At 42.3% G+C, this 18,119-nt stretch overlaps 1 protein-coding gene across 4 annotated transcripts in view; it reads left to right on the top strand.

Moving 5' to 3' along the window:
* Positions 1–18,119, top strand: part of Faf2 (Fas associated factor family member 2) — a 41,497-nt gene that overhangs the window by 15,823 nt on the left and 7,555 nt on the right. For 2 of the 4 annotated variants that reach the window (XM_036188195.1, XM_036188197.1), the window contains exons 2-8: positions 3,463–3,531; positions 7,220–7,354; positions 10,957–11,033; positions 13,759–13,897; positions 15,442–15,527; positions 15,614–15,705; positions 17,520–17,697. In XM_036188195.1, coding sequence (XP_036044088.1) covers positions 3,463–3,531; positions 7,220–7,354; positions 10,957–11,033; positions 13,759–13,897; positions 15,442–15,527; positions 15,614–15,705; positions 17,520–17,697 — 776 coding nt within the window. Of the gene's footprint in view, positions 1–3,462; positions 3,532–7,219; positions 7,355–7,607; positions 7,763–10,956; positions 11,034–13,758; positions 13,898–15,441; positions 15,528–15,613; positions 15,706–17,519; positions 17,698–18,119 lie in introns of those variants that run through there. The other 2 variants (XM_036188196.1, XM_036188198.1) reach the window with 2 other exon arrangements.

The raw sequence follows: 18,119 nt of genomic DNA on the forward strand, positions 1-18,119 counted from the left end.
TTTGGGGTGTCTACCAAGGTTTTAAAATGTGCGTATTACTAAGGGGGAAAAAGTGAAAAAGCTCATCAAGGTCTGGTTCTCAGCCTTCTTAAAGCTTCAGCCCTTTAATATGGTTCTTCATGTTGTGGGGACCCCCAACCATAAAATTACTTTTGTTGCTACTTCATAACTATAATTTTGCTGCTGTTTGGAATTGCAATGTAAATATATTGTGTTTTCTGGTGGTCTTAGGCAACTCTTTGTGAAAGGATCATTTGACCCCCAAAGGGGTCCTCGACCCACAGGTTAAGAGCTGATGATGAAGATGTTTGTGACCAGGTCACAGTGTAGCTAAAGTTGTCCTGGAATTCTCCCAGTAGCCTAGACTGGCCCTGAATTTGCCTAGAGAGAATACTGAATACTACTGTTTTTTTTTGTTTGTTTGTTTGTTTTAAAGATTTATTTATTTATTATATATTCAGTGTTCTGTCTGCACGTATGCCTGCAGGCCAGAAGAGGGCACCAGATCTCATTATAGATGGTTGTGAACCACCATGTGGATGCTGGGACTTGAACTCAAGACCTCTGGAAGAGCAGCCGGTGCTCTTAACCTCTGAGCCATTTCTCCTACTGTTTTGTTATTGTTTGGTTTTGTTTGGTTTGTTTGTTTTTGTTTTTCCTCCCTGAAACAGGTCTCAGTGTCCTGGAACTTGCTCTGTAGACCAGCCTGGCATTGAATTCACAGAAATCCACCTGCCTTTGCCTCTCAAGTGCTGAGATCAAAGGTGTGCACCACTATACCACCTTCAGAGAATCTGATTAAACTGCTTGGAGTGGGAGGTCTAGGCATGTGTAGGTTATTTTAAGTCTTCTTAAGTGTTGGGAGTGTGGTTCAGCGGCATGGCCTTTGTTTCTTGAGTTTCATTCCCTAGCATAATACAAAAAGTGCTTCCTTTTTTTTTTTTTTTTTTTTTTTTTTTTCTTTTTAAATGTGCATTGGTGTTTTACCTGCATGCATTGTCTGTGTGAGAGTGTCAGGCCCCCTGGAACTGGAGTTACAGACAGTTGTGAGCTGCCATGTGGGTGCTGGGAATTGAACCGGGGTCTTCTGGAAAAATAGCCAATGCTCTTAACCTCTAAACCATCTCTTCAGCCCCTCAAAAAGTGATTCTTATAGGTGGGTAATACTGAGAAACACTGTCCTTAGATGACCCTGCTCTGCCTGCTTCTGTTTGCCAGCCTGAAAGTTCATCCTAGGATGATCCAGGGTCTTGTGCATGCTAAGGTAGTATTCTACCACTGACCTACATTGCCTGCCTTTTACTTTTTTTGTTGTTGTTGTTGTTGTTTTGTTTTTTGTTTTTTGAGACAGGGTTTCTCTGTGTAGATTTGCGCCTTTCCTGGAACTCACTTTGTAGTCCAGCTGGCTTCGAACTCACAGAGATCTGCCTGACTCTGCCTCCCGAGTGCTGGGATTAAAGGCGTGCACCACCAGTGCCCGGCGCCTTTTACAATAACTTTTCATTTTATAATACATTTAGATTTACATGAACTTACACTGATAATACATAAAATCCCCATGTTCCCTATGCTCAGTGTTTCCTGTTTAATAGTCTTAATGTATATTCATCACAGTTAACTATAATGACATATATTTTGAAATATCTCATTTGAGCCTGGCATGGTTGCATACATCTTTAATCCCAATACTTGGGAGGCAGAGACAGGCAGATCTCTGAGATCCAGGACAGCCAGTACTACACAGAGAAACTATGTCTCAAAAAGAAAAGATCATTCGTGTGTACACACAATATATATACTACAATTTATTGTTATCATTATCATTATTATTTGAAGCAGATTTCACTTTGTAGACCAGGCTGGCCTTGAACTCACAGAGATCTACCTGCCTCTGCCTCCCAAGTGCTGGGATTAAAGGCATGCACCACCATGCCCGGTAAAAAGAAAACATACTTAACTATTTTGAACCATTGATTCTGCCCAAGGGAAAAATATGTTTAAGATTGTGTGTGTGTGTGTGTGTGTGTGTGTGTGTGTGTGTGTGTGTGAGAGAGAGAGAAAGAGAGAGAGAGACAGAGAGAGACAGACAGAGAGACAGAGAGAGACAGAGACAGAGAGAAGGAGGAAGAGAAGGAGAGAGGCTCTTGTTAGGTATCCCAGGCTGTCCTCAGATATAACTTCCTAGGCCAGTATCACTGGTTTACAGTATTTCAGACTGTGATGGAGAGACGATTCAGCTGGTTACAGTGCCTGCTGCATAAGTGTGAGGCTCTGAGTTCAGACTTGACTCCACACTCAAAGCCAGAGGTGACGGCATACTCCTGTACCGCAGCACTAGAGCCTCACAGTCTGGGAGTGTCAGGGTCCATTGAGATTTGTCTTAAAAAATAAAGGTGAATCTCTGTGAGTTCGAGGCCAGCCTGGGCTACTAAGTGAGTCCAGGAAAGGCGCAAAGCTACACAGGGAAACCCTGTCTCGAAAAAACCAAACAACAAAAAGGTGAAAAGGGAAGAAATGAAAATTTGGAGTTTTGTTTGTTACATTTGGAAAGGGGACTGGAGAGGTGACTCAGAGGTTAAAAGCACTGTCTGCTTTCCCAGAGGACCCAAGTTAGATTCCCAGCACCCACATGATGGCTCCAGTTCTAGGGGATCCTACACCCTTTTCTGGCCTCCAAGGACACAGCTACACACGTATTGCAGGAAATACAGGCAAAACACTCATATACACAAAAATAATTGTTAGAAAAAAGTCTGGAGAGATTATCTAATCCAGGTTAAACATTGTACATAAAGTACACAATAAAGTGTACAGAAGTAAAATCTTGTCCTTGGGTACAGAGTACACAATCAAGACAAGAAACTTTGTTTTGACTTAACAGTCGGGTTGAGATAATATCACTGTCTCTGTGGTTGCCAGCGGTTAGGAATCTCTTGACAGTAGAGAGTACCTGAACTCATCTTTGTATAGTACCATGCAGTAAGCATTTGTTGAATGAAAGGCCTCTGAATGGAGGGAGGATGTGGCTTTTGTACTGTGTTGGATGGTCTAGCACTGTCTGATTTTCAGGCCTGTGATGTGCGTATGAACTGTTAGGTTTGATGCGGAGTGGACCCGGAGGAAGTAGTTAGAAAGGAACCTGGAAAGCCACTTATACTCACTGTAGAGAGGCTCTGTGTGTCCTCCGTGGTCGGGTTTGCACAGGCTCTAGGGGTTAGCCTCAGGTCCTTGTATGTGCAAGGAAAGCACATGACTCAATGAGCTACCTCAGCAGCGTCTCCTGTGGCCAACAATGACCCTTTTTCCTACACCCCCAGTTGCTAATCCGTGCATGTGTTGCCATGCCTGGTTTATGCAGTGCAGGAGATGGAACCCAGGGCCCTTGTGCATACTGAACTAGACAAGCACTCTACCAACTCAGCCCCAGTCCCATAGTGACCTTGTGCTTCCCCTTCCTTTCAGGACCTGACTGGCATAGAATCCATGGAGCAGTGTCGCCTTGCTTTGGAGCAGCATAACTGGAATATGGAGGTATGGGCACCCACCTATCCCTCTCACAGTGAAGTCCCGCTGCCACAGCGCCTTCTCCCATTATGTTATATCAGAATTATAACTTCTTTGTGTTTAAAACACACGCGTAGAAGTATAGGAACTATGAAAATAAAGAACCCCATTCATGCTGTGCTCCTGTCCTTACCCCTTGCTGGGAACAGGTGTCTCACCACCCTGCCTGTGGTGCTCATTACACTGCAGAGTTAGCTGCTTTGAGGTAGTTCTACTAGAATGTGACTAGCATGGAAACCCCAGGAGGACAGAATTTTCATTTTGCTTTTGTTAATTGCTCTGAGCATAAAACTTATATAGATTTTTTTTTTTTGAGGCAGGGTTTTGTTTTGTTTTGTTTTGTTTTTGTAGCCCTGGCTGTCCCTCACTCTGTAGACCAGGCTGACCTAGAATTCAGAGATCTGCCTGCCTCTGCTTCCTGAGTGCTGGGAGTAAAGGCATGTACCACCCCACCCTCACCTTTATGTTTAGATTTTTTTTTTCCCCTTCCAGAGCTGAGGACCAAACCCAGGGCCTTGCGCTTGCTAGGCAAGCGCTCTACCACTGAGCCACATCCCAACCCCATGTTTAGATTCTTGGTGCTAGGCTGTGATGGTGCACACCTTTAATCCAAGCACTTAGGAGGCAGAGGCATAGACCTCTCTGGATTCAAGGCCAGCCTGGTCTACCTGTGTTTCAGGGCTACACAGAGAAACCATGTCAAAAAAAAAGAGTAGATACTTAATGGATATCTGCTGACCACTTCTAGCATATTAGCAACTTATATTTGCTGGCTGAAAGAGATCTTCTCTCAGAGAGTGGAAGGCACCTGTGGGAAAACACAGAGGTCATCACCTGACCTCCGGCATGAGTGTATGTGTACACAAAATTAAAAGTTTTTTTTTCTATGGCATAATTCACTTTATCCTTTTCATATTAGTCTTTCGTTTTACTTCATTTAGGTGTCTGAGTCTCTAATAATTTTCTGTTGACATCATAAATCTATAAGAATATTTTAAATTAAATATTTCAAACAAAAACAGATATACTTGGGAGAGGGGTAAACTAGGCATGGTAACACCTACATGTCAACACTTGGGAGGCTAAGGCAGAAGGATCAGGAGTTGAAGCCCTCCCTGTTTAGTATATAGCAAAGCCTGTCTCAGAAGGAAGGAGGAAGAAGTCCTGTGCCTCCCTCTCAGCTCCTAACCCTGAAGTGTTTTATGTAATACAGTTTCAAATTTCTGCTCATCAGATGTGGGTAAAACAGCTTGTCTGTGAGTTGCTTGCATGTCCTCTCTTGTTCCCCATTTCCTTTTTTCTTTTTCTTGGGGTAAATCGCTATTGACAGGTATGTGTTTACCAAAGATTGAATATTTTGTGAGCTAAAGATTTGTATCTTTTTGTGTTTATTTTGAGAAAGGGTTTCTCTATGTAGCTTTGGAGCCTGTCCTGGAACTCACTCTGTAGACCAGGCTGGACTCAAACTCAGAGATTCACCTGCCTCTGCCTCCCAGGTGCTGGGATTAAAGGTGTGCTCTCACTGCCTGGCTATATCCATTTTTTTTTTATTCATTCATATTTGATGAGATTACTTTGCATAGCATAAATGTGACTGGAAAGATTTATTTTCCAATGGTATTGTCTTTTTCCAATTACGGAAACAAAATATGCCTATAAAAGATTAAACACAAAATTCTTTCACTTTGTAGAGAAAAGCACAGTTGCTTTACTGTGTGTCCTTCCAGACTTTCTTGTGATGTAACTCTGTTTCCCCTTCTACCATGTGGATCCTGGGAACTAGCCTCAGAAGGTGAAGCATGGCAGCAAGCTCTTCTACCTGTTGGCTCAGTTAGTTTCTACTGCTGTGATAAAAAGACCATGAGCAAAGTTGATTTCAGCTTACAGCCAGTGCCACATCACAGTCCATCACTGAGGGACGTCAGACCAGGAACTCAAGGCAGGAACTGAAGCAGAGACTGGCAAGGAGTGCTCCTCGTACTTGCTCAGCCTGCTGTCCTGTGAGTCAGGCCCACCCACATCAATCATTAGTCAAGAAAATGCACCACAGACTTGCCTATAAACCAGTCTCATGGAGGCATTTTCTCTGTAGAGGTTCCCTCTTCCCAGATGAACTTGTGCCAAGTTGACAAAAAACTAATTAAGATACCCACTGAGCCAGCTTTCCAGACCTGAAAGGTTATTCTTTGCCCACTGAATATGATTTGACTGCCTGGAATTAATCAAACCATAAAGGTTAAGTCCAATTCTCAAGTTTAGAAGACACATAGCCCTTCCAAAGTCCCCACCCTAAATTATACAGCTGGTCTTTATGATATTACCACATTTTCCCCTCAGACTATTTATCAGGTGGAGTAATCCCAGTAATAATAACAAAAGAGGCACTCCCATCAGGTAAAGTAGGTCATTGAGGAAAAGCCAGACATCTCTTTGGGTATGGACAATTTTGTCACAAAACTGGAATAGAAAACTTTTCAGAGACAGAATTTAGAGAATGAAGGGTTTTTTTTGGTTTTTTTTTAAACCTGAATATTCAGATTTTTTTTTTCTTGGTGATTTTGTTTTGTTTTGTTATGTTTTTGAGACAGAATCTCTAACCAAGGCTCGACTCAGACTCCCTACATAGCTCAAAATGACCACCAACTTTTGATCCTCCCTTCCCTACCTCCTGAGTTCTGGGACTAAAGCAATGGTTTATGCCTCATACATGCTAGCCCTCATCAACTGAGCTATATCCCAAGCCCTGAATATTCAGGGTAAGTTGACCTTCCCTTCAAATTCCTCCCACTTTGGAGAAGTTCTCACTTTTTTTTTTTTTAAACAAATCTGTTTCTTTACTAAAAAAAAAATTTTCAGGGCTGGAGAGATGGCTCAGCTGTTAATAGCACTGGCTGTTCTTCCAGAGGTTCTGAGTTCAATTCCCAGCACGCACATGAAGCTTACAACTGTCTGTAACTCCAGTTCCAGTGGAGTTACACCAATGCACAAAAAAATAAAATTAAGTAAAGTAAAAATTTTTTTCAGATTAATTCTAAGTTTCCTTCAATTTTGCACATAAAGAATTTAAGGCTTGTGTTTTGTTGATACTCATGGAAGAGCCACCCTTTCCTGGATGGAGCCTGAAGCAGAGGGGATGGGGGATACAGACAGGGAGGAGAGAATGGGAGGAGGCAGGCTGTAGCCAGGATGTAAAATAAATAGTGGAATTTTTAAAAAGAGAGAAAGAATCTAAGACTCATCAGTTAGTGTCTTTCTGGGCTGTGGGGCTGTATTCAGACCATGTTCTCCTTGCCAGAACTGTCAGATACTGATGGTCAGTCCTGCCCACTGCACAGCCCTGGAGGTGCTGTCCATGCTGTATTCTCTGTACTGCCTTCCCTGGGGTTGTGTGGTAAAGCACCTTGTAGTTTAGCCATTCTGAATAACACATATTAATAATAATGTGCTTACTGTATAAATGTGGCTTCAAGACAAGTTGTCAATTCTACCATGTGCGATTTCTTATTGCCCCATAGCATAGCAGGATAAAGGTCCCTTGACATGTACTCATTAAGTGACCTTCGTGTAGTGTAGACCTTGTTTTGAGACAAGCAGTAGTTTCCTCTTGGGTGGATTTGAGCATCACTCAAGTTCTGCATTCTGTTTTCCTTCTCAGGCTGCAGTCCAGGACAGACTGAATGAGCAAGAGGGTGTACCGAGTGTTTTCAATCCACCTCCATCCCGACCCCTACAGGTTAATACAGCTGATCACAGGATCTACAGCTATGTTGTCTCAAGACCACAACCAAGGGCAAGTTTTGTAGCTAGAATATCCCCCTTTTTAATGATTTCACCCATTTGGTTTTGTTATCTTCATATGATAGAGCAAAAGAAATGTTGGCAGTATAAACTTGTTAGGTGTGGGCCCTTGGAAGACTTAATGGGTTTATCAGTTTCCCTGGATCTTTTAATGAATTGCTATAGGAACTTTTTTCTGTTCTTTACTGAGAAAGTATTTTCTGTACCTTGTTTTGAGCAACTTGCTTTTGAAATGTCTGCTGCAGGCTGAATAGAGCTGCTCCTGAGCATGTCTGTGCCCACATGCCTACAGGAGCCCATGGAAGCCTGAAGAGGCACTGCATCCCTGGGGACTGGAGATCGGCTGTTGTGAGCCACCATGTGGGTGCTGGGAACCAAACCTGGGTCCTTTGTAAGAGCAGTAAGTGCTCTTACTACTGAGCCATCTCTTCAGCCCTTCTGTGTGTGTGTGTGTGTGTGTGTGTGTGTGTGTGTGTGTGTGTGTGTGTGTTGTTTTGTTTTGAGACATGATTTTACTCTGTAGCCCAGACTGGCTGTAGACTAGCCCAGGCTGGACTGGAAATCATCATATAGCGTGGGCTGGACAGGAGCTCACTAAATAACTCAGACTAGTTGGCAACTCACTACAGCCTAGGCTGAATTGGAACTCATTGTGTAGGACAGGCTGCCTCAAACCTTGGACAACCTACCGTACCTGGCAACTTTCTACCATTAAATTGCAATCTGATAAGTTTTTTATGACTTGAGTTCACTTGACTTGAGCTACTTTTAAGGAAGTGCTTAGAGTCTAAGGGAATTCTGTGCCACTGTTTTGAAATTGGTCCTGAAGGACTGGTGGCAAAGAGGTGGTGCACTTCAGAATGCGCCAGTTGACTGCTCCTAGCGTGTGGAGAGGTCAAGAAAGAACTGATTTACTGCTCCCTTCTTCCTCCTCTCCATTCATTCCCTTTCTTCCTTTCCTCCACTGCCTCTGCCTCCCTCCTTCCCCTTTCTTTCCTTTAACAACATTGTGGTATCACATTTTATTTATTTTGTGATGTGTGCATGTAGATCAGGGGACAACCTGCAGAGTTAGTTCTCTCCTCCTACCATGTGGGTCAGAGAGACCGCATACCCCTCTGCCTGTTGATCCACTTCCTTCCTTCACTGTGTAGTCCAGGTTATCATCGAACTCTGGATCCTTTTGTCTTAGCTTCCCTATTTACAGTCTGATTTCTCATGATCTGTTTAAGGAAATTAGATATATAACTGATCATGAACTCTGAAGAACTTTCTGGAGCTTATTTTATCCTTGAGTGATGACACTCATCCCTTGAACATCCATTTAGAATTTAAAAAAAAAAAAAAAAAACTTTTTAAGCACCTCAGTAAATCCTAACACAATTAAAATCACTCCATTATCATACCTTTTTTTGTTTGTGTGTCTGGAGTACTTAATGTTTCAAAATGGCTTTAGACAGTGGTGCATGCCTGTGATCCTAGCCCTGGGAAGGCTAAGGTGGGAGCAGCTCCTCCAGTTCAAGGACAGCCCAACTCTATTTATGAGACACTGCCACGGAGAGAAAAGGCTTGGCTGCAGAGATGACTAAGCAGTCAGTAGTACTTAGCTACTCTTCCATAGGACCTAGGCTACATTCCCAGCACCCACATGGTAGCTCTCACCTATCTGTAGCTCCAGTCACAAGGGGATCCAGTGCCTTTTTCCAGCCTCCACAACCCCCAGGCACACACATAGTGCACAGACATCATGTTGGCAAAGCACCCATACACTAAAATTAAAATTAGAATTAAAAGAGTGCTGAGGCAGGGGGATCACTAGTTTTGAGGCCAGCCTGGGCAACGCAGTGCAGCCATGTCCCCAGATAAATGTGGAGCTTAATTACACCCTTTCCATGGAGGACACACTTCCAGGTAGAAACCCGAGACTCTCAGTATTGCTAAGCCTTATTATTTAATGCTTTGTCCATCATCATCAAGCATTTACCATCACTTTTGCTGTTGAAGGGGCAGCAGCAAAGCCAGCACAGATTTCTCTTCCTTCACAATTTTATGAATAAAAGATTGGTTGTTGTTGTAGATATTAACAACCTCACTATATGGTTTCCTGGCTAAATCTTACCTGTTCACTTAAATGGGTCATTTTGTGATTTCCCTTTGCCATATCAGTTCCAGCTAATTATTTAGTTTTGTTGTTGTTGTTTTGAGTCCAGGTCTCCTATGTAGCCTCCTTACCTACCCTTGAACTTGCTGTGTACAGTAGGTTGCCTCAAATTCACAAAGATGGACCTGCCTCTGCCTCTCCAGAGCAGGCATTAAAAGCATGCACCGCCAAGTCTAGCAGGGGCCTTTTTTTTCCCCCAAGACAGGTTTTCTCTGTGTAGCTTTGCGCCTGTCCTGGAACTCACTCTGTAGTTTAGGCTGGCCTTGAACTCACAGAGATCCACCTGCCTATGCCTCCCAAGTGCTGGGATTAAAGGCGTGCGCCACCACCCAGCGCAGGGGCCATTTTTTAAGTAAAATAAGGATTACTTGAACACAAGCAACACCCTGACACATCTGCTAACCAGGATAGCTACTAAGATTCTAATAGGCAGGTGTCATGTATGGAATGCTGGATGAAGAGATTCTTCCTGAGTGGGAAGTGAACAGCATGGCACACTATTTTACCACACTACTCAATTTGCAGTTTAACACTTACAAATTATTTAGTTTTTTAATTTTCCACTTAATATTTTCAGATCTCAGTTGTCTGGGGATAACTGAACTGTAGAAGACAAAGCCATAGATAAAGGGAAGAAAGACTAAGTAGATGAGTACAGACTTGCCAAGTAAAGGCACCTGCTTGAAATACTAGCATTCAGCTGCCTGAAGCCGGCTAGCCTGGGCTATATACTGAGTTCTGGGACAGCCAGGACTATAGAGACAGCCTGTCTCAAAAAAACAAACAAACAACAAAAACAAGAAACTCCAAATTCCTGGAGCAATACATAACTCAAGGAGTAGTTCTCTCTAAAGCACCTGTTTCCTCAGCTTGAACTGGCTCACTTTGTGATTGAGACCCTGGTCCCCATTCAGCTTTAGAGCTCCCCCTGATGATTACACAGGACATGTTGACACGGTGTAACAATAAGCCCTGTTTGTATATGACAGCAATAAGGTTAATTAATGTTATTGCAAAGATTAGTAGCTATAAGGATTTATCCTCATGGTAATAGACTTATACAAGTGTCCAAAGTAATAATACTCATCTCTCTTGATATTTCTGTGTACCATATGTTGATGTTTAAATAAAAGATGGAAAAAATGAATATTTATTACGTGGGGAGAAACTTGAAGTTGATGAATATAAGTAGTTGCTGGAGAATGTTATGGAGATTAAAGATAAAAATCCTGTGGAAAAAAATAATAGTCTTAGATGAAATAATACCAAAAGCAGTAGCATCTAAGGATGAGATTGCCAGGAAGAGGACACTGTATATTATAGAGAGAAGAGCCGCCATAGTGGGGTCAGGGCATGGAAATTTGAACTAGGCATTTTCTGAAGTATTGGACATTAAGAGAATGGGGTCTCTAACTTTGTTTTTGGAATTTCAGGGGCTGCTTGGATGGGGTTATTACTTGATAATGCTTCCATTCCGGTTTACCTATTACACGATACTTGATATATTTAGGTATGTACCTCTGTGTTTGTATACTACCAGAAGCAGGGCAGGCTCTGAAGCTGAAACTTAGACTAGAGTAAGCCTGATGGTCAGTCACTTTTGACTAGCCAGTTTGTTACCAGATTAAACATTCTTCCTGCACTCTCTTTTTCTATAGTAAAAAAATGTTTTAAATTGTTGCATAGTGGAAGGTGTTATAAATGTCTTTAAATTAGTTCTGGCTGTTGTTTGTTAGAATCACATTAATCTGCCTATGTTTATTGATCTTTCCCCTCCTCCACCATGTTTGTCACCACTACATTCCCAAGTTAATCACCATGCCCTTTCCTTTCTAACCACCATGATCTATCTCCTAACTTCATACTCCAGGAACTTTTACCCTAAACCCCTTCTTCTCTACCTGACTACAGTCCCAGAAGATTGTCTTGCTCTGAAACTACCCACTTTGCCATAGATTGTTGGCATCTTTCTAGGCAGTGTTTTGTACATTTCCCTCTGCCCTGGCAATGCTTAGGTTGCCAACACTGGAACCCTTTCGTATATATATACCCACTTGTTTCATACCTTCACCATCAAGCTTTCTTTGTGTACCATTCAAAAAACTTACCATGGGAAGCTATAGTATGTGTCCAGAGCTAGGAAATGTTGAGTGTGACCTGACTTCTGGCAGATGAGGCTTAGCACAGAATATGGTCTGGAGCTACACCCAAGCTCTGTCAGAGACTGAAATGTTCATTGGAGGCTAGGTGTAGCACGCACCTATAGTCCTATTGAGAATGAGGCAAGAGGACTTTGAGTTTTAAAGGGGTGGGGAGAATATGAATGAAAGAGCATGACATCCAGGCCAGCAGATGGAAGTACAGTGTGTACACTGTGCCCCTTCCAAATTCAGGCTAGCTCTTGCTCTGCTCTGACTAGCAAAGGCTGGAAGTAAGGACCCAGCCACTGCAGAAGTTCAGGGATTGGGTAATTGTTTCCCCTTGGTCTCTTGTTTAATGGCATCCTTGCTATAGCAAAGAACAACCCCACCCGTAGCCCTGGCCGTCCTAGAACTCTTTGTGTAGACCAGGCTGGCCTCGAACTCAGAGATCCGCCTGCCTCTGCCTCCTGAGTGCTGTGATTAAAGGCGTGCACCACCACCACCTGGCTAGTGCAGACTTCTTAGTGGCTACTTGCTTTGTAGTATCTTTCAAAATCACAATGAAAACTGAGTCGACACATTCTTAAATTACGTTGGCTGTGGAAATACATTGTAGTGAGAAACAGTAGACTTAAAGCCTTTACCCCTTCCTAGAATTTGGACACTAAAAAAGAGATAACCCTAAGTAATCTTTTCAGAAAAATAGTCAAAGTACCGGCCTTCTGAAACACTCATAACTGCTTCCCTATATATAGAAGTAATGACATTTTATGTCTTTAATTTTCTTGGAATGTTTGTATTGATGAATTTGGTTTAATGACTCAGGAAAAACGGAATATCATTGCATACATGTGGAGAATTTGTTAAAGTACTAATAGGCTCAAGAATTGGTAAAGAAAGTATCAGAATGTAGTTATCTTTTCCTATGCGGAAAAAATTCAAGTAGCGGGGCAGTGATGGCGCACACCTTTAATCCCAGTACTCGGGAGGCAGAGGCAGGCGGATCTCCGTAAGTTCAAGGCCAGCCTGGTCTACAGAGTGAGTTCCAGGAAAGGCACAAAGCTACACAGAGAAACCCTGTCTCGAAAAAACAAAAAAAAACAAAAATTCAAGTAAATATTATTTGCTTTCCTTGGAAAAATATGCATGGCATGTTCTACTAATTTTAATGCAGTGGTATCATCCAGGCAATGTAATGTGAAATGTCCCACTTCATCCTCTACCCCACTACCGTCTGTGGAAACCCAAAGCATAAAGAAGGGGTAAGGTGCAGTATGAGAGGATAGGCTCTTTAGGAATAGATGTATGGGCTCATTAGGCAATGCATCCTTGAATCTAAAGTTGCTAACAGTACTCCACATCTGGGTCCATTTTATGGATGCCATCAGTGTAAACACAATGAAGCAAAGTTACTTGCCCCTTTGAAGAACAAGTGAGTTGTGACTAAGTTTAGGTTTGAAGTCCCTATTGATGACTTGAATAACTTGAGAGTATGAGTTAAAAAAATCAGAATCCCAGAAGAACATAAAGGAGAGGAAGCTGCAGGTAGGAAGATCCAGAAAGAGGTGTCTACTCTAGAGCAGTATTTGTCCTGTGCACTTTTTTTGATTAAGACACATTCTTTGTCTCTGTTGTTCAGTATGAATCACTACCCACATATGTCTGTTGAGCACTTGAAACATGACAAGGGTGACTGAGGCACTGAATTTTAACTGTATTTAATTTAATGTATTTAAATCTATAGCCATAAATAGTTAGTGGCTGCTATGTTAGACAGTGTCTAGGATTGTGATCTTCCTTACCCAGTCCTTCTAGCCCTGTTTTTCTGCAGAGAGCACTCAAGAAGGGTTAGGCCAGCATTGGAATGTTGTAGTCCTAGTGGTGTGCATTCTTCTTAAGCAGATAGTGGAACACTTGACAGCTTTGTGGCTTTTGAGCCAGGCTCTACACTCAGATTTGATGGCCCACTCACTGACCATTCACTTCCCTTTGCTACCATGCCTCTGGCTCTGTTATAAAAGTCTGTACAAACTGGCCCACTCCATATGCACTACAGGAATCCAATTCATGTGATATTTATTCCTTCCTCCCCAGGTTTGCTCTTCGTTTTATACGGCCTGACCCTCGCAGCCGGGTCACTGACCCTGTTGGGGACATTGTTTCATTTATGCACTCTTTTGAAGAGAAATATGGGAGGGCACACCCTGTCTTCTACCAGGGAACGTACAGCCAGGTCAGTGCCACAAACCAAATAGATGCCAACTTAACAATATGATTCTGTCCTCAAAGGGAAGTGTAGTTTAGCTCTGATCATGTTGCTCTTATACTCAAAAGACTTAAATAGCTCTTCATTGGTTATAGGAGAATTTTTTTTTTTTTTTTTTTTTTAAAGACAGGACCAAACCTTTTATCTAGGCCTCCTTGATCTAATCCCAATCTTCTCTGATGTCTTTTTGCACAACTTGTTTCCTCACACCCTGGGTTCCAATCACACCCTTCCCTGAACACTACCCTACCTCAGTGCCTGGCTTATTGCTGTTCCTTTCACCTGGAATGTCCTTCTAACACTGTGACTGACGGGCATCTTGCCCATCCTTCAGACCAGCTCATGCCATCCTCCCTAACCAGTCCACTTGTTCCCTGTCTTGCCCTACCTTGCTTTCTAAAGTCCTGACCTTCCCTTTTGTTTTCCATTCCTCTGTTTTTAAATTTATAGCAATTTTACATTCCTCCTTATAGTGATTGTGTTCATGTCTTTGCTCTGTTATTAGACTGTACCTTGAAGGCAAAACCTGAATTTGTTTTGATCCTTTATAGAATTGAATAGAATTTAGACCATAGGCTCAAGGTGGTTCATTTCACTCAAACTAAGCCACAAAAACCTTTCAGTTGTCACCTTTCAGAGGGAAAACTGGGTGATCAGCATATATGGTTTGTCAGAGAAAATAATCAACAGCATGGACATAGTTAAAAGGTGATTCTATTCAGGAGTGTCCAGGATTTCTGAGTTTTGCTGGGAGAAGGCAGGGGTTCACCTTGCTTCTGCTTTTCCCCCCACATCTGCTTTTTCTCACAGTTAGTCTTCTTGGTAGCTGCTGCTATCCCACTCAGTAAACATTACATGCCTGCTGTACAGAATTCAGACACCCTGCTCAGGGCTGCAGATAACAGGGATGAGGGAAAAGAAGCACTTCTTTGTATGATCTTGAGAGTAGACTACCATTAAAGTGGAAGTTACTCAGGAGTATACTATGTGTGATACAAGATTCGTGGACACTTGCCTTGTCTTAGAAGATCTTCTAAACCCTATGCTCTTTAGAATGCCTTTGGGTGCCCTGGTCCTTCATTCTTGCCTTCCTGCTGGATCCAACTGAGTTTTGCAGCTATTTTTTATTAACAAGAACTTCAGAGTTGCAAAGTAGCTTTGACATAGTCACAGTCTCCTGTTTTTATCTTTAAACCACGGACAGCTGACTTTCTCTGACTTGTTTGTGTTGTCTACTCTTACGTGGCTGATGCAGTGTAAATTCTAACAACACTAAAACCTTTTTCATCAAATTTGTCAGCTTGAACTTGTTGTAGGGAGAAAAGTGCCAGGGTGGGTGTAGAGGTAGAAGCCTCCTCAGAAGTGCTTAACTTCCTGCTCTCCTTTCCCCTATCCCTTCCCCTTCTTCCTGGTTGCTGTTGTTGATAAGACATAGTTATATCCTTTGGACCATTAGCCTAAATAGAAGTTCAGAATCTTAATAGTGAGCAGTGACCTTCTGTCTCTCTCAGGCACTTAACGATGCCAAGCGGGAACTTCGATTTCTTTTGGTTTATCTTCATGGAGATGACCACCAGGACTCCGATGAGTTCTGTCGGTAAGTAGAGATGGGTCGTTGTCTTTCTTTTCTGACACTTTATGGTTGGCAGGCTGTTCTTACATTGTCTTCATCCTGTTCCATAGCAACACTCTCTGTGCACCTGAAGTTGTCGCACTGATAAACAGCAGGATGCTCTTTTGGGCTTGTTCCACAAACAAACCTGAGGGGTACAGGGGTAAGTGGTGTTTCTCTTGCCTCATTGAGAGTATCAGAATATCCTTGGGGAAGTCTGGAAAATATGCCATGCCATTTCTTGGGTGATTGTTTTGTGGTAAACAGAATACTAGTTATAGTTTTTATTTATATCACTTAGTTCTGTCAGTAGTCCTGAGAGATGAAGGTTGTATTGTTTCTTTGATTTTATGAAACAGTTTCAGAGGCTAACATAAGACAGATCCAAGAGCATACAGTCAGCACGTTTTGAAGCATGGTCGGGATTGACAGACTTTAAGGCCCGTTTTGTTTTGTTTTGTTTTTTTGAGACAGGGTTTCTCTTTGTAGTTCAGGTGCCTGTCCTGGATCTCCCTCTGTAGCCCAGGCTGGCCTCAAACTCACAGAGATCCACCTGCCTTTGCCTCCCGAGTGCTGGGATGAAAGACGTGCACCACCACCGCCCAGCCTTGCATCTTAGTTCTTAATCTTAGTTTATTTACTCCTAAGTGTTTTGTGACCATTTGGCATGTCCTGCAGTCTGTGTTTTACCATTCGCTTATGGCTCTGTAGAGCTAGCAGATAAATGGCACAAAGGGTACTTTTTGTAGAAAGTTCTAAAATTTCTTCTTTCATAACATAAGGACATAGATGCAATTGTATTATAGTAAAATTTTAATTATTTACAGACCAACTGTCTTACTTTATTTGGAGCAGAAAAAACTACCTTGTTAAGGGAAGAAAAAAAAGATTAGGAAAATGAGGTATGGAAGGAATTAGATGAGGAGGAAAAGACAGAGCATATGTGTAGTGTGTAGAAATCATGACCAGCAGCCGGGTGGTAGTGGTGCACGCCTTTGATCCCAGCACTTGGGAGATAGAGGCAGGTGGATCTCAGACTCAAGGCCAGCCTGGTCTACAGAATGAGTTCCAGGGCTATTACACAGAGAAACCCTGTCTCAAAAACCAAAAAAATTTAAAAAAGAAATCATGACCAACAGCATGCAGCTGAGAACTACAGCCTTTTCTCCTTTTGGTTTTGACCCTTCATTGATACTTGGAGAAATTATCACTTAAGCTGTAACTGGTTCTTTGTAGAGCCTTCTTCCATTTAATAGACATTGTCTTAGAACCTTGCTGCCTTTCCCAGCATGATAACAACAACTCATCAGAAAGGGTTGTCCTGCTCTAATCACTCACCTCAGTTGAGGAATGCAAACATGAGACAGAAAAGGTGAAGAAGTGAGCCAGGGTTAGTTAGATGACTCAGTTGGGAAAGGCATTTGCCACCAAGCTTGATAAGCTGAGTTTGTTCATCCTACATGGTGGAAGGAGAGAACCAACTCCATCCACAAAGCTATCCTCTGATCTCTGCACATACCTGTAGAGAAAAAAAACAAAAAAAAAATAAGAGTAGGAGCTGGAGAGATGGCTCAGCAGTTAAGAGCACTGGCTGCTCTTCCAGAGGACCTGGTTCAATTCCCAGCACCCACATGGCAGCTCACAACTGTCTGTAACTCCAGTTCCAGGGGATCTGACACCTTCTTCCAGCCTTCACAAGTACCATTTATTTGTGCATGTGGTGCACATAAATATGTGGAGACAACACTGATATACATAAAACAGAAATAAATCTTTTAAGTGTATTTTCATCAGTTATTATAAAAAAGAAAAAGAAAGAAGCCAGTAGCAAAAAAAATAGGCAGAGAAGAAATGACACCTTTTTTTTTTCCCAGCCAAGATTAAAGCATTCTGTCACTTAGTATGCAAAGTCGGAAGGTTGATCTGTTTCTTCCCCAAGTCTTACCCTTGGTCTCTTACTTCGGGTCTGTCTATTAGTCTCACAGGCTTTACGAGAGAATACCTATCCATTCCTGGCTATGATCATGTTGAAAGATCGCCGAATGACGGTGGTGGGGCGGCTCGAAGGCCTCATTCAACCTGATGACCTCATCAACCAGCTGACATTTATTATGGATGCAAACCAGACTTACCTGGTGTCAGAACGCCTGGAAAGGTACCAGGGAGTTCCTTTCTAAAAAGAGACAGATGTGTTAGAAGGGCTGACCTGGGGCTCCACAAACTTCTTTCCCATGTCCTAGGCACTTTTAAAGCCCTAAGATATCCTTCATGTTGAAGGATATCTTAGAATGCTGAACATTATAGAAAGAACTTAATGTGGAAAAGGAGGACTGGTTATCACTCCTCCCCCATTATGTGAATTATGTACAATAATTATAGAAAATTTGAAATGGGAAAGTCAAAGAAATTGGAAACCAGTCATAATTCTAGGGTACTTTTAATTTTGTAGACACTTGTGCACACCACTGTCTGATTACTCTGGAGATAATAATAGAAAACAAACAAAAGGTCTGCTTGTCTTGCCATACTCAGAACATCACTTCTGGTACCAGGTGTGTAAGTGGTTTTTCCCCCACA

This window comes from Onychomys torridus, chromosome 5 (genome assembly GCF_903995425.1).
Source record: "Onychomys torridus chromosome 5, mOncTor1.1, whole genome shotgun sequence".
Classification (NCBI taxonomy): domain Eukaryota; kingdom Metazoa; phylum Chordata; class Mammalia; order Rodentia; family Cricetidae; genus Onychomys; species Onychomys torridus.